The 22,256-nt window shown below is 42.6% G+C and overlaps 5 protein-coding genes across 6 annotated transcripts; all 5 read right to left on the bottom strand.

Moving 5' to 3' along the window:
* Positions 1-10: 10 nt before the first annotated feature.
* On the bottom strand, positions 11-646 carry RB195_007216 (uncharacterized protein; the record flags this gene model as incomplete). Its single annotated transcript, XM_064180733.1, has 1 exon — positions 11-646. The coding sequence occupies one exon, from the start codon at positions 644-646 to the stop codon at positions 11-13; it is 636 nt and encodes a 211-aa protein (XP_064037579.1).
* A 152-nt stretch (positions 647-798) lies between these two features.
* RB195_007215 (uncharacterized protein) lies at positions 799-1,230 on the bottom strand (the record flags this gene model as incomplete). Its single annotated transcript, XM_064180732.1, has 1 exon — positions 799-1,230. The coding sequence occupies one exon, from the start codon at positions 1,228-1,230 to the stop codon at positions 799-801; it is 432 nt and encodes a 143-aa protein (XP_064037578.1).
* RB195_007214 (uncharacterized protein) lies at positions 799-17,413 on the bottom strand (the record flags this gene model as incomplete). Of its 2 annotated transcripts, XM_064180730.1 has the most annotated exons (13): positions 3,059-3,158; positions 3,253-3,338; positions 4,191-4,298; positions 4,368-4,517; positions 4,990-5,071; positions 5,416-5,785; positions 5,974-6,122; positions 6,363-6,451; positions 6,930-7,080; positions 7,137-7,243; positions 7,641-7,792; positions 8,400-8,445; positions 13,871-13,939. In XM_064180730.1, 13 exons carry the CDS (start codon positions 13,937-13,939, stop codon positions 3,059-3,061), a joined length of 1,659 nt encoding a protein of 552 aa, XP_064037577.1. The 2 variants fall into 2 exon arrangements, with proteins under 2 accessions (XP_064037576.1, XP_064037577.1); XM_064180731.1 differs by lacking the exons at positions 3,059-3,158; positions 3,253-3,338; positions 4,191-4,298; ... (5 more) ...; positions 8,400-8,445; positions 13,871-13,939 and adding exons at positions 799-1,406; positions 1,469-1,607; positions 11,989-12,067; positions 16,938-17,073; positions 17,238-17,413.
* A 175-nt stretch (positions 17,414-17,588) lies between these two features.
* On the bottom strand, positions 17,589-17,978 carry RB195_007213 (uncharacterized protein; the record flags this gene model as incomplete). The annotated part of the gene is made up of 1 exon (XM_064180729.1): positions 17,589-17,978. One exon carries the CDS (start codon positions 17,976-17,978, stop codon positions 17,589-17,591), a length of 390 nt encoding a protein of 129 aa, XP_064037575.1.
* RB195_007212 (uncharacterized protein) lies at positions 17,589-19,850 on the bottom strand (the record flags this gene model as incomplete). Its single annotated transcript, XM_064180728.1, has 4 exons — positions 17,589-18,015; positions 18,459-18,882; positions 18,936-19,051; positions 19,612-19,850. 4 exons carry the CDS (start codon positions 19,848-19,850, stop codon positions 17,589-17,591), a joined length of 1,206 nt encoding a protein of 401 aa, XP_064037574.1.
* Positions 19,851-22,256: the final 2,406 nt, after the last annotated feature.

Below are 22,256 nucleotides of genomic sequence, written 5' to 3'. Positions count from 1 at the left end.
TGATATAAAATCAGAGGGCTGTGCCAGGTTTCATGCTCTTGATAGCAACTCGTACTTCCGAAGGGAGAATCCGTGGTGGAGCTTCGCCAGTGGGGATGATTGGGCTTGACACAGGAGTTGATGAACGGAAAAGGTTCGAGTAGAACCTCTCCGTAATGATTTCCATCTCACGACGAGAAGACGTGCGAGTCCCGTCTTCACTCTGCAAGATTGCTAGCGGAATATTATATTCGCGGAGATCCCTGCGGCACTTCTTTAGACTCGTTCTTCTTTGTGCTGCTTCTAGAATCTTCTTCTGCCTGTACTTCAAAAGATCCTCCTGCAACGTTTTTCTGCAGCTAGTGTTTGCTACTAACCGCTCAATGTGCGATGCATTCGGATCAAGCCTCAAAGCCCTTCTTCTTCCTAACAATTCCTTGTTGGTCTTCGAAATTCGATCCAAGTTTGTCGTGCGCGACTTCGAGGCACGTTCAGCACAGGCTCGTAATCCTCTGAGCAGCATCTCGTAGTCCATGCTTGGGTCCTCCTCGATGTGCCAGTCACCTTGGGACAGGGAGTCCTGAAGTACGCAATCGTCGTAGACGACTTCTTTTCTCCTTCGTTGCCGACAGCAGATGTTCTTTTCCATCGTGTGGCTAAGTCGCATTTCTGAACGAAGGAAAAGGTGATCAGAACCACTACAAAAGTTTGGTATTACTGAGAAGTCAAGTAGACACCACCTGTGGTTGCTGAGTATGTGGTCGATCTCACGAGTCGCGCCATTGGGCGTTTCCCATGTCCACCGACAATGATCTTTCTTCATGAAAAGAGAGTTCCCATGAAAGAGGCGAGCGGCGGGCAAGCGGCGGCGAGACGATTGCCGTTTTCATTCCGGTCCCCTAGTCCAAATCTTCCAATCCTGTATTCCTCTTCTGTGGCCTTTTCTAGTTTTGCGTTGAAGTCTCCGACAACGAATTTGTAAAAGGACTTCTCGTTGCGGACTACTTCCTCCAGCTCCTCGTAAAACGCGTCCAATTCGGAATCATCAGCTGCTGATGTTGGTGAGTAGCAGTTGATGATACTGATGGATTTTTGGCGCAGAGGGCGGAGGCGAAGAATGGCCAGACGAGGTGACAGGATCTCGTGAGAATCAACGAGATGGACGACAGATGGGTGCACAACAAAACCAACGCCGCCTACATTTCGCGACGGAACCTTCTCTCCACGAATGACGAGTGTACCATCATTCATCTGTCGTACGTCGCTCCTTCTGTACTTGGCCTCCTGCAGAGCAAGGAAATTCACGTGAAATTTGATACGCTCTGCAGCTTCGAGAAGGACATGCAGGTCAGCGTCTGTGGAAACTGTTCTCGCGTTGTAAGTACACAGTCTGAGACAGTCTCCATGGCGAGTCGTGCGTGTGTTGCCTTGGTCCAGAATCAATGACGTCCTGAGCAACCTGAGATTTGATCGCCTCTCAACGCCATACCGTCCGACGTCTGAGACGGCAGGGCCCAGTGTGCAGGGTACTGAGGCAGTGAATATGCTGGAGTGGCAAAGAGACTTTTCCCCAAACTAAGCAGCCATGCCACGGCGAGCTTAGCTTTCACCACAGGTCGTCGCCCAACCTATATGGATCAGGGAACCACATTGCGACATTTTGCCAAGACGGTGGTGAATCTTAGCAGTGGTTTACTCTTAGCTAGGCTTCCGATTCCGAGAAGTCGGAATGTCGGATGCGTCGAACCCCTTCTTAGCTTGGAAGATCCCGCCGGAGGGCGAACCTCCGCTGTGCATCGCAGTTCGACGCCCAGTGTCACCTCCAACCCACTATGAGGCGGTAAACCGTTGTGGAGGCGTCATACATTGTCGACAAGAATCTTAAGGGTCTCATCATATAGTTCTCAACCTCCCCTTGCTTATACTGGTGAAGACATCAAGTAGGAATGTCTCCCTCCAATCTCTCCTGATCTGATAACTTCCTGTGTGCACAATCGAGTCATTACCAGAGGTTTCCAACGCTGGTGTTCACGAGTTCCTTGCACCAAAGGTGCCGGTTACAAATGACTGCTGTAGACATAAACAGCTTGTATTGAACCTGTATCTCAGACCCCTTCAAACGTGGTATGCACGTCACAAGAACTGGCATGGAGCGCAAACGTACTAACCGTCTGAGTTACTACCCGACTTTGGAAAATGACGAGAAGCAAACGCTCCCGGTTGGTGCACATATCCCTTCTATGCTTCACCTAGGAACGTTAGCACTTGTTGCTCTGCGTTGCTGCTTTCCTAGTCATCAACTTACGGAGTCATGCAATAAAGTCAAAAACGTCCTAACTCTCCTATGATGGAACATAGGATACCTCTCACTTTGACAGTGATACACCCAAATGCGGCTACAAATTTCGAAAACGAAATTCCCATTGTGAGTATTCGCGAATTACCTACATTTTAGCACTTGATCAGAGGTAGCAAGAAGGTTTGCTTCTAGCCGAGCCGCATATCCTCTTCTCAACATTGACAATCAAAATTATTTGCGGAATTTAGGCAAAAGATAGGCTTCGAAACCACCATAAATGTGTTTTAATCCAAGTTTGATAGTCTTTTACGAACATAGATGGTCTATCACATAAAATCACTTGACGCTTACCGCTCGGCTGCGGTAATAGCAGTAACAGAAATCGCTTGGAAAACCACACGTATTGGAAAAAAAATCATGGGTGTAAGACATCTGCGTTACTGCTTTTCCCAGGCAACATTAGGTTTCCAAAAAACTGGAAAAATGACATACCCAGTATCCTCCAATACATGAATCGCTTGTTATATCCATCATTTTTTTCAAAATTACTTTAGCTGTGAACATTCAATGTTTCGCAATTTACAACCATCTCGGCTTCATCATCATGTTGTTAGATGAGAAAAGTTTGAATCCGACAATTTCATTCTCCACTTATTGTAAGGTTGCGAATAAAAGTTGCTCTAGGACAGCCGTTTGAGAATTCTTTTGCAATGCTTTACTTGTTCATGAGAAACGTGATCGAAAACTAATAGCCAAGATTAAGTTTTCAGTCGTGCACCTCTACTGAGATGGTGTTGCACAAAGTGCATCCCTGCATGAGTTCAAGCATGTTAAGCAATTGGAGCCAACCATGTAGATGTGCTCCCCGATAATGTTTCCACTGAAATTATTCGGCTTCAATACTTGTTATCATTACCATGTCTTCTAATATCCATCTCTTTTTTTATCCACTCCTAAGTTTAAAAATTTGTTACCGTGGGTTGTAGCGGCACACGACGAACGTAGAAGAAGAACAACGGCTAACTCCACATCCAACCTTGTAAGTAGTAGCCCATGCCATCTATAATAGTGGAAAATTTCTGTCTCTGTTAAGAAGTTCTATTTACTGCCTTCTATTACATCGCACAAATGCTATCACAAACAGCTCACAATTTGGCTCTATTTACTACTGAAAGCTACCTTTAAGAAATAGATATATGGGGAGTTACAAATGCTCGTTACTTGCAAAGCTTTCTTGGAGTAACGTCCATTCCTTGCGCACTCTTATCAAAATTAGCTGGCTCCTCAAAAGAAAGAAGAAATTTTTCAAAGACGTGTCGACTCAAGGATTGTATTGTAATAAAAGTTTCGCTGTTCTCAAAACTCGTCTTAGCAGCGACCTCTCTGTCACTCTTCTACTAAACTGTCTCTTTTTTGTTTTTTCTCTCAACATCATCCTAATATTCTACCAATCCTCCTTCAAACATTTGGTGCGATACTAACAGTTCTGTAATTACGAAGGATAATATTGAATTTGTTATGGTAATTAGATGACGAGCTTGTCACACGTACTGGTAACAAGCGCAGAAAGCTGGCTAGTCAATCTTCATCGATAGAAAGACTTTAGGTACCTCTTTTACTCGAGTCCTCAATAAATCTCTAGAATTTTTTAAACCTCAGGTTTAAAAGATTCTAGAGATTCTTTCAAGCCTTTCAGAAATCGAGAAAAAAAGCCGCTAGAACCGTTGTGGTATGTTGGTCTGACCTGATACTTTTCGGGAAATTCACGGTTAAATTCACACATAAATTACAACAGCTTCGTACATATGTGATCCTTTTTATTTTGTTACCGAATCATTGACGATTCATGTTGTAAATTGATAGAGTGTAATAAACAATACCAAACTATTTCTCCACAAAACACACGGCCCACCTGAGTAAATTCAAGGGGAGCGTTGGACCTTGTATCCAGAGTCGATGTGTACAGTAATTTGGCGTTCAATCCGTTGATGGAAATTTGGTTCCACCATGTTTGCATGGACTAAATTTATTACAAAGAACTAATTCTTTTTTTTTTTACAAAAGACGACAAAAAACGGTGCGGACTCACTCGTGTCAATGCGTCGGATATTGCAATTGTCGTTGATTGAATAACATTAGTGTTTTCACCGGAGTCCGGGCGAGTAGATACAGCAGATTTGGTGAGAGCACAAGTGTTAGCGTATGCTTGTGCTTTTGCCTCAAGCGCTATATCGTACCTCTGTAACGTCGGTTTGAGAAGACTAGAATATGTGTGTATGTAGGACAAATTGTAAGAATTAACTTTCGAGTGCTAAATGTTTCACATATGATAGAGCTTATTTTGTATTTGAGTCTCTCTTTCATAATATTCGCCCTCAATTTGCTCATGATATTTATGAGGTGAGAAACTGGCAGTTCACCGTGGGCACGCGTAGATCGACACCACATATCGCTGGGATGCGATGGACATAAAGAGACTTGTACACGAATAGAATTTTAGGGGATAGCACAAAGACAACGTTCAGTTCAAATTCCTACTACGCCTTTAATTTTAACTGTTCATCCTCACCTTAAGTTTATTATTGATGTACAAGAGCAACGCAAACGCGCTAAAATGAATTTTTGAGTGTTTTATAGACGTGCATAGAATATGTCCAGCAGTGAGGCGAATCCTCTGATTCCTGTCTACGATTATACCACTTATCGCTCACCATCCTTAACATATTCGTGGCTGGTCCAAGGTTCGGCTTTCCTGGTTTTCCATTTCTGATGGCCCCCTGAGCAAGCAACGATCTACAAACATCAAATTCACGTGTGTTTAGTGTTTAAATATAAAGGAGTTCATCTGAAGAAAAATTCCGTTAAATAGAAAGATTATCTGAGTTCATTTTAAAAGTTGAGGTCATTCTGGAATTTGTTTTAAATGTCGTTTTTCGTTTACGGCAACCAGCCATGTGTGTGCTGAAGTCAACTATGTGCACAAAATACCATATCTTTGGTCCTCATCATCTCGTAGACAATTGAAATTTTCCAATCGCAGAAATAAATCGCATTTCCGACTTTATTTAATTGTGCTTTGAGTTTTTGGCAGCGTTCTTTTTATTTTTCTACAGCTGAGGAAGATAGCGAATATTTACCTATCTGTGTTATGCTTATCGACTACCAACTGTCGTATCGCATCGGTCATCACGCCACTGGAATCTGCCGGTGTAGTCACAGAAGCTGCAGCAGTGGTTTGAGAAGTCGTAGCTGCAGCAGTGGTTTGAGAAGTCGTAGCTGCAGCAGTGGTTTGAGAAGTCGTAGCTGCAGCAGTGGTTTGAGAAGTCGTAGCTGCAGCAGTGGTTTGAGAAGTCGTAGCTGCAGTAGTGGTTTGAGAAGTCGTAGCTGCAGCAGTGGACTGAGAATTCTCAGCTGTGGCAGTAGATTGCGAAGCCGCAGACGAAGTTTTTGCAGCAGTAGATTCTACGGTGGTTTGGGGTTCAGTTGTTGCCACTGTTGAAGTGCTATCTGAAAGCAGTTAGCTATCTGTCGATTGTCTTATCTTTGATTCAGGTATTAATCTACTCCTAAGTATTGCATTTTAAGGGGTTGCTCAAAAGCTAAAAAGAAAAATAAAGAAATGGTTTTATTGGAACGATGAAGAAATAACTCATTCCTCTGGAAAACCACAGTAAGTACGGCAATACTTAACTCACCGTTTAATGCTAACAGAGACGTAGTGCAGAGGTTTAGATGAGTATTGCAGAACGTACTTGAACCAGGTATTGCCTTTCTACACTGAGAGTTACTCGTGCAACCGGTCGATTTTTTTGATGGCGAATAGAGTGGTTCTCCAATAACTGGACTAAATAGTAGGAAATATCAAGAAAAAAAAAGAACAGCATTTATTACTTCAAAATTATATTCACAAATCATGTGTTGGCACACGGAAATTTATCATCATTTTCAAGATAAAGACGAAAGTTTGATTCTCAATAAAAATCAATGGGAAACATAGAATAGAAACAATAGAAGTTTAAAAAACGAACATTTTCATGTGAGCTATTATTTATTATTTATCCAGTAGTTTTTATTATTTTTTTACCTCTCACTGTATGCGCAAGTGTATGCAGTTCTTTTCGGCGGACAATAAGTTACTGCACATCCCAACGAGATCGATCTCTTGTAAACAATCTAAATAACGTTCAGATTATATAAGTTATTCATACTAACGACTCTCGCCTTCGCCAAAAATTTTTCAGTAACAGTGAGAACAGTGCAGAGCAAAGTTATGTATTGGAGAAGAAACTTTAAAGATTTTTATAAGTTTTATGTGATATTCAATATCTCTAGATGCTACACAAGGCTCTTTAAAAAACAAGAATGTAGTTGGCCTTAGTTTTCCTAATCTTTCTTCTTTTAATTTTCCTTCCGTTTTAAAAAAAAAACCTTAGATTTTTTTTAAAGTCATGTACTAGATTAGCTCTGCACTTCTTTTAGTGTAATGGAGCAGCACATAGTAAAAAGACTGTAGTTTGTATTTTAAGTCAAGGAAAATCTCCCTGGAAAGAATTTAAAGGATAGGTCATAATTTTCTACATAGGTTGTGGAATATAGTTTAAGAAATTGAACTCTAGTCATAAATTCTTTCTAAATATTGAATAAAGCCTACTCTTGCAAATGGTGCAGCATTTTCGTCCCCATAGATAACGGTGCTTTTGTTGAAATTAACATTGTAACGCGAGTCCTTCCATTTCTCCATCAATTGTTTTATGTCCTCTACAGCATCGTCATCAGAAGGTGTGCCAGAGTGCTTACGTATTCTAGATATCACTGTTATTTCATCCAATTAAAACTGAAGAAATATTAAACAGCTCACATCTCGTAGTTTATAGATTTCCCCGCTATGACTTTTGACATCTCGCCTGGGGGTATGCATGCGCGGGTAAGCGCTAAAGCCAGTCCTTCCAATTCGCAGTTGTATGACTGCAATATCAAGCATCGCTGTCTGTGATAATGATAGATTATTAGAGAACATGACGTCTATCACTTTGAAGACGCGCCACGGATACAATTTCAAATTCAGGCATAGAGATTATGAGCATGTATGCGGCTTGCTGGATCTAATCGGTGTATTCCCAAAGATAGATCGTACAGTCGATCCATAACGTAGATGCGAGGTGTTTGGTTAGACGGTATTGGACCATTAAATGCGCAGACGTAGCGGTGACCTTCCCTCCTACTCCAACTGTTAGGAATTTCACAATCCAGGCCAAGTTTTAGGAAAGTTGACAAACTAACAAACGAACATTTCTCACGCCCCTATACTGCTTCTATAAATATTATTACACGAGGGAAACGAGTACATGAACTCTAAACATACCATCATAAACAAGTTTGTAGATCCCGGTAAACGTCCACCGTAATCCTCTACCTTTCCAGTCGCAAGATCCTTTCTTATGTTGTTATGTAGATCTTGGAACGTCACACGTACTTTATCATTCTTAGTCGGTGGATTTGAACACACAGTCCTGACTGAATTACAGGAATTACTAACTGCTCTGTTAAATGGAAAAATTCCACTAATGTCTATTTCTCAGATGTTAGAGGCGGTTTTCGATCCGATTATGCCTTTCGCTAGATCTTACGCTGTAATTTTTCAGATCATTCTCTTTCGTCGTCGAAGCAAACAATTATTCTAGAGAGGCCTAGAGAAACCTGTCAAGAAGAATTTCGTAGGGTCACAGGTCTTCTCACTTATCCCTTGGTCCACGGAGGTCAAAATTAAACCAAATTAAGGTAATTAGTTAATTGTAGAGTCAAACCTAAAACTCAAAAGTCTAACATAATCTAATTTTTTACATTTGTTCCTACATTACTGCGTTTTTATAATTTTTTTGTGCGCACCTAACATATTTCATAGGAAAGGAGCTCAAAAAAAAAGCGTCTTAAGCTTTGCAATAGAGCAAGCATGCGCACTTATCTGGAACAATGCATGAATGCAAAGGAGAACAGAACCATACTGTTAGATACAGAAAGCGATTTTTCGGGTCTCCAACATTTTCTGTTTTCACGAAGCTATAATTTAAATGTGGTTCTTTTTTTCCAGGTGCTTATAGGTGGTTGAATGTGAATGACGAACCTACTTGTTTATCCTGTGGAGCAGCACCGTCGACGCTTACGAGTACCTTCAAACAAATGAACTGGTCAAATATCACGAAGGTGCACGTTAACTTACCAGCACAAAGATGAGTATTGTGTACCAATAAACAATAAGTATTGTTTATAATGTACTCCTTTAAAACTAAAGCATCACTTTGATAACCACTTCATCACTTTAGATTAACAGATGCAGGAAATTTATTTGTCCTTGATTACCATCCTTGATGGCAATATTCTGATGTTCCAAGGCCAAAGATCCTGCGTTGACAAATCTTATGTGGATTTTTTTTATTGATTTTCTTGAACTGTAGCCAAGATTGGTATTGATCTTCTTTATTAGACAACAGCTAAGACATGATCTGTAAATCTGGATTCAACGTAGTGGATGGCCCAGGAAAGATCCCTTTCTGTCTACATTATATGTCTGATTATATGAGCAGAGCGGTACGGAGCTGTCTACGGGTCTAGAGAATGACGTGAGGGTTGTGGAAATACCTCCAGTGAACCTCAAGAGTCAGCTGGTACTTAAGTATGCGTATGATCGACTCTGCACAACTCCCATCTGCGTGGTTTGCCCGTGTGGCAGAGAGGATGATTGTATGGTATCAGGAGTAGTGTATTGTGTCACGTGCAGGTTGTGCGGTAACGATTACATGGGAGAAACGGGACGTCCACTGTATATTAGGATCAAGGAGCATTTAGATGCACTCACAAAATCTAAAATCTTCACATCAGTAGGAGCACACCGTAGAATGTGTCATTCAAACTCCGAAGTAGAGGTGGAAGTTAGTTCATTATCCTACGAGTCCGAGATCATAGCATGCAGAACTCTAGAGGCATTTTGGATCACAGCCAAAAGTCCACAAATAAACAAGAAGGATTAGAGCATTGCTATCACAAACGAGCTATCCCCATATCAAGGCCTATGCGGATTTTGATCTACGGGGCTAGCCGTGAGGTCCCTATATAAAACCTTTGTGACTCATAGTTGTGATGCGTGGTGGTCTGTTGTTACCAAGTCCAGCTAATGAGGTATTTTTTCCAGGCTCTGACGAAGACGATAACGCCGAAACGTGTTTAGCTGTTGTTTAATAAAGAAGATCAATACCAATCTTGGCTATAGCTCAAGAAAATCAATTAAAAAATACGTTTCAACATGCCAAGATTCAAAGACAGTCGAACATGGGCAATACATATGTAGATTATTGTAGCTACTCAAAAACAGCCGTTGTCGCGAGCTGTCGGAAACTAATTGCTTGGCAGTGTCAGTCCGGTTATTTTTCAATCCGTCTGAAATGAACTTTTAGTATGTCGTGTCTGTACAAATGATTGATTGATGATTGATGATTTCTGCTCATCCTTTAAGTCACCTGCGAAAAAAGTTGGAGTCATGGCTGAGAGGGCTCTGACGAAGACGCCCGAAAAAACTTCTTAGCCAACAGAGAATGAAGTTGTAAACGCATTCTCAAAATTACTTTTTTCTGAACTATTCTACTATTCTTGATAAAACTAAAACCGGTTTCAAAAAGTTGCCTAGGATGGTACCAGAACTTTTCTACCACAAATAGAGATATGAGAAACCAATGTGCGCTCACAATATATTTAGCAACCAAATCACTTAAGGGTAGCTTGATTGCTTTACTTTGACTTGGTTGGGGAGCTGGTACTATAAACTGACGAAAATGCTCGCACCTTCGCTGAGATGTATCGCCTTGAGCATAGCTCTGCCTTACCTTGTTTTTTTTTTACCTTAACTGCCTAACCACGCCGAGTGTTCTCAAATCCTCTTCCATTACCTCAGTCTAGAACTTCCGTTTTCGGCAAGGTGGCGTCTTCCAACATGAATCCAGTAGAATACTCAGAAAACGGTGAACAAGGCGGTCTGTTGAAGTCCTTGTAATGTGAGCGAAGAAGGCGATTTTCTGTATCCACTTCAAACAATGCTGTAGTGTCAATGTTAACGCTTTCCACGTGTCATCCGCCGGTGCACTACATCGACTTCTGCGTAAAGCTCTTTATTGTGGCATACTCTAAGTCAAAATCAGTGTAATCGATTTTCGCCATCACTGTAGACGGCACTGCCCAATTCTCCGATATGTACATCATGATAGCGCAAATAGCGGGAAGGTAGTCTCGCACCTTGACTTCACAGCCGAAGGGAGTCGACCATGAACACTTCGTCAAATAGTTTAATTAAGAACAGGCACTAGCGCATCTGTGTCGCATACCACAGTTGGAGCTCCAATTGTTCCTCAGCATACAGGCCTGGTAGCAAAACTTATCTACGAGTGTAATTGGTTGTCCGTCTACCCTGATCAAAGAGACCTTTGAAGCTCTCAAAGAGACCCGTCTAAATTTATCAGGGCAGAGGCGTAGTCCATATGCTAAGGTTAACTTCAACACAAACTCGATAACATGTTAAAGTCTCATCTTGCTCTCCGATATCGCAGTACCGTCACCGTGCTTGACATGAGCCAAGAGGTGTCCTAATAGTGTCAGGATTATAACCGCAGGACACTGATCAATTTTCTTCGTACGATGTCGTCGGCAAAATTGAAGAGGAGGGGTCCTGCCACTGCTATTTGTCTTACTCCACCTCAAAGAACGTTAAACATCCGGGTAGCGCTTGAACTCTAGCAGTTGTTCTCTGATTCATTTTATCAAGTAAACGAACGTACTTTCCCGGTACTCCATCGGTGTGGCACGTTGACAAGGGCGCCCCTAAGAGAAAAATCAGCCACATTTCGTGATGATTTTTTTTTTCGTGATGTTTGACAAAATGATTCGTTCCAAGAGCAATTACATAACACGCAACAATGAGATTTCTTGAAAGTTTCTTGGATCCGTGATGGATAACTTCTTATGGAGTGGAGTAATGATAACATTTCTCTACAAATCACGAATCCTTTCTTCGATTCTTACTGAAAGGATGGAAATCGGCATTTATGAATCGCGAATAGAGTGAAAAGGTTCCAGCATTTCTGGACTTATTCTGTTGATCTCCACCAGACTTTTCACCCTTCATCATTTGGATACAGACCAGAACCTCCGACTCACTACGCTGACCATGGCGTACACCGGTCGTATGGCATGCTTGAGTTTAGGGTCAGACAGTGTCTGCCGGTTTAGCAAAGTGTTGAAGCGATCCCAACCCAAGTTTGCAAGGTTGCCTTATCACAGGCAGCGACTCCACTAGCAGTATCAAGGACTGGGGATCATCTTTCCATCCATCTTGCCGCTATACGTCACAGTAAAGCATGCACCTTCTTTGGGTTATTGTCCTCCCATGCCTTTTCAAACTCCTTCGTTCTTGATGTCCATTCATTTTCGCGAATTGGTCGCAGCTATCGACACTACATATCCTCCACATACGACACTCCTGAGTGAAATCATTAGTACTAAAACTATATCTGGATCTTGTCTCTGTAAACGCTAAAGTAATCTTCATCTTCAATTGTAGAACTGCGAGTGCTTCTTTTCCCGCGTCCTGGATACACTTTGTGAAGGAGTCTGCATCTTCTTGGCCTAGACTCCAATATTAACAGATACTCGTTTGCGAAATTTCTTACTGCACTCTTCGTCTTTCAGATCTGCCATGTCGATTTTCGGTCGAGGATTAACTCCTCGGTCACTTTGTGGAATCGTATCCTAAAGTTGAGGACTGGATGGAGGTCAGAGTCGAAAGCTACATTCTAAACAGCTCCAGATTTCTAGATATTCGACTGAGAAGTGTCTTACTTCAAAGCAGTCAGCTTGAGAGATCTCATCTTTTGCATGCGCTAATTTTCTCACGTCACAGGGGTTGATCCTTCACACGTAAGTTGACGGCGACGGCGATTCCTTTGAAGATTAGAGCGATGATGAGATTCGCTTGTCGACCAGACGGTAACCCTTATCCGAAGTGTGTTTAGCGGGATAGTACCATTTATCCAGCACATCAGAATGTTGTTCAAGTCCCATCTTCGCATTCACATCGATTCCGACAACCTGTTGACCACTGTTGCCTCCTGACTATCCAAGGCATCAACGTATTGACTTCATCGTGGTAGGCATTCTTGTTGTTTTTTCAACGAAACCGTATGTGCGTGGAGCTCCAGAGTTGCATCCTCTGCGGCACCCAGAGTTTTCATTCTCTGCGATCTCGTAGTCGTACAGAGGAGCATCTAGACGGAGTTGAGCCAAATTTCTCCACTAGGTTATTATAGTCGTTCCTCACAGCTGTACACCTTCTTTTCATCATCATCATCATCATCGCCACACTGGGTGGTGCAATCTCAGTCACTGATGGCAAACTGGTCTCTGATGTGTGTTTTCTAGTTGACTGCGTATTTTGGTTTGTTCGGAGTCTTCTCCTCTCATGTTCTCATTTCCCTCCATGTTGTGAGCCTTGGCGAGGTGCTGGACGACAGCACCTTTTTGCAATGTATGGGAATCTTACAGCTGTGCAAGCTGCAGCTTATACGTTCGAATGCCTGAAAAGAGGATGACCAAAAATTCTCCAAGATGGTCAAAGTTGGTAAATTTCGTGCATACGCAAAAATTGTGATTGGCATATGCGAAACCCTCAGCTGCAATGTTTCCACTGTCTCTAAAGAGGACAGTTGAAATTAATAGTATAGACAATTGCTTGAGCGTTTTGTCCACAATCCGTTCATATCTACAGTAAGATCTGTGAATTGACGCCGAATGATGATAAGAATGATTTTTTGGCATTCTGCAAGTCCCAGCTGGTAAATATGTAGAGGAATGCAAAAAAAAAACTAACGAAATCGATCATTGCTGGCAGGTATAATCTATGGATTTACGAACATTGTCAGAAATCATAGGAATCAAATTTCATCCAATTCCATAAGACATGACCCCAATAAGCGTCTCAGACAACGTAACACTTTGTCTGAGGTATCACCACAATCTGCTGTCTCTTATATTAAAGGACGAAATGGAAGTAAGACCTCTAAACCTCTAATACTTAAGAGATTTGATGGTAGTATAAAGAAAGTTCTGAAAGAAATCATTCAAAAATATTTCTTGTCGACGGAAAAGAGAAACAAAGGAAAACGAGTGAAGAATCGTGCGCTGCAAGCATAGCGTTCTCATCTGTAATTCTATTCTGTTCTATCTGTAGACATTCTGTTTTGTGTTTTGTGAATTCCATATATTGATGTATTGTATATATTGGAGTATCAACCTCTGTAGATATATTTTGCATTCACACATCTATTTATGGCCAGATATTACATTGAGGATAAAATTGAGCCAACATATGAAAAAATAGAACAATAGAAGCCGCATCCGCGTCTCCTACCACTTCTGTTGAAGGATTATTGGTCCCACTGTATGTCACTTACTTCTTACCTATCACGATTCGGAGAGCAGGAAAATTCAAACTCCAGAAGCGACTTTACGTTTCATTAATTAGCGATCTACCTGCTCGTAATGGTACAACCTTACCGATACTGCAGCTCTTATTGCTGAAAGCAGCGTACAGCTGTAGACAAACAACAGCAAGGCGATATTCATTTCCTGAAAATATAAATAGTCCTGCTATTGTTTGCTATGAAAAACAACGGCCATATTAAGGATTCTGTATCCATAGGCGAGAACCCTGATAATTACATCAACATACAATTACAAAAGTAAAAAGGATACAGGTTGGCCCAGGAGGGTGATATTCACTTCAAAAACATATGCAAGATCCTTGCACAAAATCTACCCCTTCACACTCAGCATCAGTTGCGATTCTTGCTTAAACAAATAAGAACATAGTTCATTTGGCTGTAAACGAGTTTCTTTTTCACCCATCAGCAACACAGAGAAACAACAAAAAAGAACTTGATTCTCATTTCGATGTTTCTGACTGCATGGTACCATCTCAAAATTTTCAGCTATAACTTTCTTCGGCTCTATCCAATGTTGCAGCTGCTGCCTAACAAAGAAGTGAGATTATAACGATCGTCTGTCTGCAGCAAGAAGAGATTCGCATTGCCTCGGACTCCGCATTTCGTGACTTCCAAAATTCCTTAAATCCTTCTGAGGGAGAGGTGTTTTTGTGCATCATCACGGAAAAAAGTTTATCTAGACTATCTAAATCAGCTCGTATCTGCGCGTATTGTGATGAGATACGATAGAAAAAAGGGTAAAGGTCTCCGTACTATGGTTTGATCAAAATTTCCAGGTTCACAGTTTAAAAAATGGTGCCGAACTTGGAAGCAAATCGATGTGATTAGGCAGATCCGCACAGACAAAATTGGTAGCAACTTCACTTCACTCTCACCGATGTATTGTAGAGGTCGCCAGTCACTTTTGTGTCACCGTGGTATAGGGTTTCTCCACACCTAAGTCCCTACTCACTTTTCTCCTTGCCCCGTTCTGGATCTTATTTGTTTGCGGAATGAAGACAACTTGTGCTTAGTGCTTGCATGCAGGTGAGGAGTTTGCCTGACCAGTAGTGAGCCTGCGTGATTAGGCTTCATAAGTGATAAAAAGGGTGCTCTGAACTCATATGCATACGATAGTAGCGAATTAGTTCCTTGTACGTTTTTTTTCCAAGCGTATGTTATAGCTGTCTCGCAAGTCACTACAGATGCTAGGCAAGAACTGGGCGGTGCGAAGCTGATCTTCCACAAAATGCACATGTAATGTTGAGTTCACGTATCTAAGTCATCGCGCAAGTATCAAGATTATGCAAATGAGGCAGGCACAAGGCTGAGTTAGGGAATGGATTGGAAGGTTTTTGGCTTAGATCTCTACAGACATCTGCGCCAAAGTTGAGAGCACGGAATTTCACTGTTTCAAACTACAGATTTTTACTCTAGTGGTTTCGCTTAGAAAGGAGGAATTTGGAGAAAAAAGAAGATCGATGTTGTCTCAAACATTGACAGCCTTTTATTTGGATTTTCTTTCTATAAAATTCTTAGAAACAAAACAAAAGTCAAATGAAGCTTGTATAGAAGAAAATATCAGTGTAATAAAGCAGTGAAATAGGAATCTTGACATTTTAGGAATGAGGATTACTCATAGAAAGAAAATTTCACTTTAATAAAAAATATAAAATAGATGTCTTGACATTTCTAGAATGACAAAAGATTACTCATCAAAGGAATGAGAGCGAAGAATACGTACAGCCGATCCTTCATGCTCAAATTAGCACATGTCGAACACTCGTAAGCAGACCTTTACATATATACAGTACTTAGTGATATACCGCACTTGCCAAGAACTGAAATTATTGCTGTAAACTGTTGCTAGATAAGAGCTGCACATCACCATGGTCTGAGATTTGTTTGAGTTAGGTCAAAAGTAATGTTTTCTGTTCTTCACAGACTCCCCAGTTCCTGTAAGTATCCGATTCTTGCTAGAAAATGTTTGGGATGTCTCCCGATGATAGTATTTGTAGCAACATATGTGGTAGAACCACGCGATCTAAATATGCGTTTTCCATACAATTTTCCTCGGTGCTTTCTATTTTTGTTTCATAAACTAGTTCCCTGTTCTTTTTTCCATCATTTGTTTTGATAGCGGTTGTTTCATAGTCATATTCCTAACAAATCCTTTTCATGTAGGGACCGATGAAGAGAAAGTGTCTCGATGGACACGCCTGAGATGCAAAGGAATGAACGACAGTTCAGATTCTAGAGCCGCAGTTCTTTCAAAGGAGATAGAGAGACAACTTAACGAGTTTCTTTCGTTTCGAAACAGTAGATACAAACTGTCATTATCAAACGAAAGGGGAGAATACGTGCCACAAAGTGTGCAAGCATCTCTCGCGTCGTTTGATGCGGAACTCCCGCGCCTGTTGCTACTCGTTGTTAGCTCCATCACAGAAAATGAAATAATGAGAACCGATAATGAGACGCTTTGCGTGTCGCACCAAGCCATGCAATGCGTTGTGGAGAAGGTTTAAGTAGCCAAAAATATGTCTAGAGACAATTGTTTGTTGAAGATGTAAGAACAGCAGAATATGGGCAACATCAACGGACCTGTGCCATTTTAAAGGGAATAGCAAAGTGCATCCAATCATTGGAGAAGTACCCAAGAAGCATAGACATGGAGATCTCCGAAGAACAGAAACAGCTGAAAATTAGCTGAAACTGTTACCTGTAGTAGACCGAGTGATACTGCGTAATTACATAAATGCTACAATAGCATAAGCATTAGCCTTAGGACGTCGTTAGAAGGAAGTTACTAAGGTGTGGGATAAAGTGACTAGAGGCGCGAAGCTACTTAGATCGAGTAGGAAAGCACAAGAAATGGGCCTAAGGATTCTACAACAGGCAAACAAAACTTGATATGTTAAGGCGTGAAATTCGCGCGCTAACGTGGAGTTAGTCCAATGCATCTGCTTCTTCGGACACTTTCGAGTGTGAGGTTTGTGCAAAAAAATTAATCGAACGAATTAGATAGTGTATTTTCTTATCATCACCACATCTAGTCCTGAAGTCATGACTAACTTACTTACTTAACTTAATCGGCGGGCTGATGTCTTCGCCTCACGCGATTACCCGTCGCTATTCCATACCCGCCAAAACTTTACGCTTCGCCTGAACTGCCCATCCACACCGAGTGTCCCCAAGTCCTCCTTCGCCACCCCAGTCCAGAACTTCCGATTTCGCCCAGGTGACTCTTCCAGCTCGAACCCGACAGACTCCTCAGATCTAGTTGAACAAGGCAATTTGCCGGTCTCCTTAATATATAACCGAAGAAGCGAAGACGATTTAGTTTAGCCACTTTCGGTGGCGGTGCAAGATGTTCTTGATGCACGTGTCATCCGCCGGTACACCACATAAATTTTTGCGTTAAGATGATCATTGTGACATACCCGTCGCCAAAAGTAGCCAAGTAGCCGCCTAACAGCTTTCGTTCCGTGCAATCAAGCCTCTCCATAACCTTCGATGGTGCTGATGAGTCTCCGACCCGTACATCATTATGGGGCGAATTGCGGATAGGTAGACTCACAGCTTGACTACGTTGGTGATGGGGGTCGACCACAGGCATTTTGTTGAGGAGTTAAATGCAGATGTGGCCTTAGTGCATCTTTGCTGAACATCTCTCTCGTAGCTGTCTTTGTTCTTCAGCGTTTAGCCTAGCTAACAGAACGAGTTCTATCGGTTGTCCGTGCACCGTGATTCCCGTTCGAGGTCTCGAAGAGACCCACATCTGCTTGTATTTATCAGGACGTATATGTTGTGTGTTGAAGTTTGGTACTGCTTTTCTTGAATATAACAGCATCGTCAGCGCACTCGAGATAAGTCAAGAGGTGTCCTGATGGTGTTAAGACAATGTCGGCAGGACACTGATCAACTGTTGTTCGCATAATGTCGTCGATGGCGTAATTGAACAGGAAGGGTCCTTCCACTGCCCCTTGTCTTACTCCAGTTACCACCTCAAACGGTGTTGTACATCCGGCTGGTGTTCGAACGTCAGCAGTTGTTCGTTGATTCATCTCGTCAAGCAATCGAACGAACTTCCCTGATACTCCATTGGCGCGGAGCGCGTTGAGAAGACGGTCTCGGTGGGGAGAGTCGAACGCGGCTTCAAAGTCCAGAAACGCTAGTTGCATTGGCTTCGAATACTGCTGCCAGATTTCAATCACTCTCCTGACGATGAACACGTGGTGCACTGCAGATGGGAAAGGACGAAAGCCAGCTTGCTCGTCGCGTCTTGTTTTTTCGCGATGCTCAATAAATCGGTCCAGGATAATCCGCCCAAAAACCTTGTACAGAACACAAACAAAGAGATTCCTCGATATCTCCCAAGGTCCGTGACGGATAACATCCTATGGAGTGGAATTATGATACCTAGCGTGCCTCCACGAATCAGGTATCTTTTCGTCTATCTACATTGAACGGATGGTCTTTGTCGAAGCCCAGGTAGAGGAAGATATTTTAGCATTTCGGCGCTGATCCCGTCGTCTCCACCAAATTTTCCATTCTTCATTTTTTGAATTCAAACTAGAACCTCCGACTTGGTTCCTGGCTCCTTGTTAATCGCATATGTCGGCCTATAAACGTGCTCGAAATCAGAAGCTGACGGTTCTTACCGGTTCAGCAACGCCTTGAAGTGTTCCCTCCAAATTGAAAGGGTTGCTTCACCGACAGCTCCTCCATTGGCAGTGTTGAGGACAAAAGAACAACTTTTCATTTTGCCGCTATACGGTTTTAGTAGATCACAGGCTCTCCGCGAGTTCTTGTCCTCCCACGCCTTTTCAAACTCCATCGCTCTTGGCGTCCACTCGTTATCGCGGTGTTGTTGCAGTTGACGACGCAGCTTCCTTCTAAGACGCTTTTCCTGGTTGAAGTCATCAGTGCTGCGCGCGACACAAACAGAATTGTACGTGGATTTTGTTTCCGCAGATGCAAAGTAAAACTTCTTCCGCGGCAATAGAACCGGAATCGTTTCTCTTGCAGCGTCCTGGGTGCACTCGGTCAAGGAATCCGCATCGCTGAGCTTCTTCCTGGTCCGTACTCCAACATGAATAGACACACGTTAGTGGAACTGCATTCTTCGTCTTTCAGACCTGCCATGTCGTTTTTCGGTTGAAGAGGAACTGCTCGGTTTCTCTTGTGGAACCGTATGGTGAAGCTGAAAAGAACTGGACGGTGGTCAGAAACGAACGCGACGTCCCAAACAGCTCTAGATTTTTGGATATCTGACTGAGGAATGTTCCTCGCCAGAACGTAGTTGAGCTGAAGCTTAAGAGTCCTCATCTTCCGCTTGCGCTGCTCTTCAGGCGTTAATAGGATTGTTCCCTGCCACGTGAGCTGATGGCGTCGATAATTCCTCTTAAACGTAGAGGGCGTCCGTTCGCACAAGTCGACCAGACGGTCACCGTTGTCCGACGTTTTTTTTCATTTTTATTTTATATTATCCGCTGGGTAATACCATTTTCCTAGCACATCGGATTGCTGTTCGAGTCCCATATTAGCATTTGCGGCTGGGTATTTTAGACATCAACGTTCATCATAAAAGGCGTCCCTGTTGTTGTCTTCAGCGGTTTCCGTAGGTGCGTGAGCACTTACGATCCACAGTTCACGTCCTCCCGCAGTCGTACAAAAGCGCATTTAGACGACGTTTAGCCGAATTCCTCCACCAGGTTCTTGTAGTCGTTCCTCACAGCTATCGCGCAGCCATCTACTTTGATTTCATCAGCATTGCCGCATTATATGGTGTAATTATGGATACTAATGACTGACCGATCTCTCATGCGAGTTTCCTGCAGTGCAGCAAAAGGCACACAGAGATATCGTAGAAGTCTGGATAGTGCGGCTTGTTGGAGTTCACTCGGTAGTGTTCGGCGCTTCAGCGTGACGAAACGAATGGTTTTTGCCAAAGATCTCGTGCTCCCTTCAGGCAGCTGACTTTCCAGGTTATGAGCTTTGGTGATGTGCTGGACGACAGCACCTTTTTGCAATGTACTGGAATCTTTCCCCATATAGCAGTCCGGGTTATATAGCTCGTACGTTCCCAACGCGTACACTCGAACGCCTGATTGCGTTTAGTTAAAGCAGGGCCACCACATGCAGCTAGCAACCAGACTCGTATAAGCGGCCCCAAAAGTCGTGTAATGCGTAATATAACGCGGCGCAACAATTTGTGAATCAGGCAATTGACGCTATGTCACCTCAGAAGAGCAAATTATCGTTACTTTGCACTACCAAAGATGTAAGTTGGCGGCTCCGGTCCACAGTGGAATTGAGGTAGCGTGGGCGCACATGGGAATTACTTACTTAAGTGGTTAGATACGTTCGTGCAGGCCTCAGCATCTTTTCCACTCATTTCTTCCGCTCACCATTGTCAACTAAGACGCTCTCAAGTTTCCTGAGTAACGCTGAAGAGGTTCTTGAACGGTATCTAGCTGAGCTCTCAGCCATTCCATGCATGTGGCGAACACATCACCCCATCTCGTTGACGGCCTCCGTCGACGGTGTTTAGCATCTCTTGGGATACACTACAGCGTTTTTTTTCCATATATCGTTGATCCTTCTCGTAAAGTTCAAGTGTTCGCAGACGACATCAAAAAATTTTTTCTCCTATTCACCTAACGAGCAAACTTTTGCTCACAACACGGCTTCCCTAGCAATCCAGAGAATGGTATCAGGTTCAAGAAAATGGGATCTCCTTAAATCTCTCCAAAACAGAAGCTTTGCATTTTGCAGAGGCTCCTCAGGTTACCTAATTTTGCAATTCAACAACTTTTCAATATCAAAAGCAAGTTCGAGATCTTGGGGTAATAAATGATGAATAGTTCGACTTCTCCACTCATTTTCACTTAGTCACCGAAAAAGGCCTGTTGTCTATTTTTGTAATTATGAGGAACGTGCACGTTAATGACCCTGATTAACCAATATCTCTTTATAAGACATGCGTTTTGCCACATCTAGAATACACCACGCCAGTGTAAAAACTATTGCTGAAAGTCAAAAAGTAAGAAAAAGTACAACAAATTTTCACTAAGCTGGTTTTTTATAGATGCTTCCCCGATCCGGGTTACCCCGAAACACTTCATTCCTATGGAATTCGGCTTGACGCGCTAAAGAGCTTGAAGTACAGGCGAGTGGTCAACGATTTAGTTTTGGGCTTCTGCATCTTACGAATGGGAGTTAAGCTAAAGTCAAGCAAGTATTGGATTTTTCGACCAACAAGCGGGAGAACAGGAAGTTTCAGTTTGCACCACTCTAAACTCAGACAAAAACTCTTCTCAGCTAGGTTTAACTCCTTTTGCTGCAGAGTTGCGCGTCGGATTAATCTACTTCCGGTTGAAGTTATGTCTAGTCCAAATCCGAAGATATTCAAAAGCATGCTATCCAGAATAAATGTTCTACCCATTCCAGATAAAAGCAGGGCGTAAAATCTCATTGTTTCAGAGGCGTGGAGCAAGCTCGTTCTCTAACATGCGACCACAATACGCATTGGATTGATATGTGTTTTTAGCTCAAAGTTTTGATTCCTCTCTTTCTGTTGTTCATAATAACACTAGCTAGCTGGAATTCCGCCTTGATATGGTCCTTTTCAATTTCGTCCTTATAACTGGTCGTTATTCTCTCCTAGTAATGGCTAGCCGCTCAAGGATATCAAAGTTAGTGAGCCCTTGCGCTTGAGGTCCGCCACCCGTTCACCCAGGTCCCTGACGGATTCCTCCTTTCGAGTTTAAGTTGGTCCAGACCATGGTATTGTTTTAACTACCGCAGTATTCTGGGTCTGGAAAGAAAGATCTCGCGTACCTTCTGTAGCACGAGAACGACCTGCTATCCCACTACTCCTTGTGCTTTGAAAGGCCAGTCTTGTTGTGTAAAATTAAGGCGAAATTCTAGTGAGCTTTGTTCCATCTTGTTTTTGTTTTGTGGCACACCTGCAGGTGTTTTCAATAAACAGACAATTAAATGAATAAATATTCAAGGCCTCTGTAGGCAGTGAGAAGCTTCTTAGACGTGGTAGCAGTGTCTGCCCATATCTCCACTGCGTAACAGAGCGCTGGAATAACTGCCGAGTCAAACAGATTGAGTAACAGAGCACGGAGATCTTGGTCCGTCAGTTCATCCGTAGCTTCCCTGACGGCTGCGAATGCGATCATGCTACTCTTATCCTTTTATTTAGTTCTTTCTTCAAGTTGTTTTCATATTCGTAGAACTCCAAGTAAGACGTATGACGAAGTTTTTACTATCTGGGAGCCGTCAAGTTCCGCCCTCCGCCCTCGTAGTAGACGTGTGTTCTTTCGGTTTATTCACAGTCCTATTCATTGCAATGGTTCTTTCAATTCATTGAGCATCGTCTGTGCTTCAGTCATGCTTCTCGAAAAGAGACCGATGTCGTCCGCAAAGCGGAGGATCGAGAGGAATTC

The sequence above is a fragment of the Necator americanus genome, chromosome I, assembly GCF_031761385.1.
Source record: "Necator americanus strain Aroian chromosome I, whole genome shotgun sequence".
NCBI lineage: Eukaryota > Metazoa > Nematoda > Chromadorea > Rhabditida > Ancylostomatidae > Necator > Necator americanus.
This window is presented reverse-complemented; position numbering and strand designations above follow the sequence as displayed.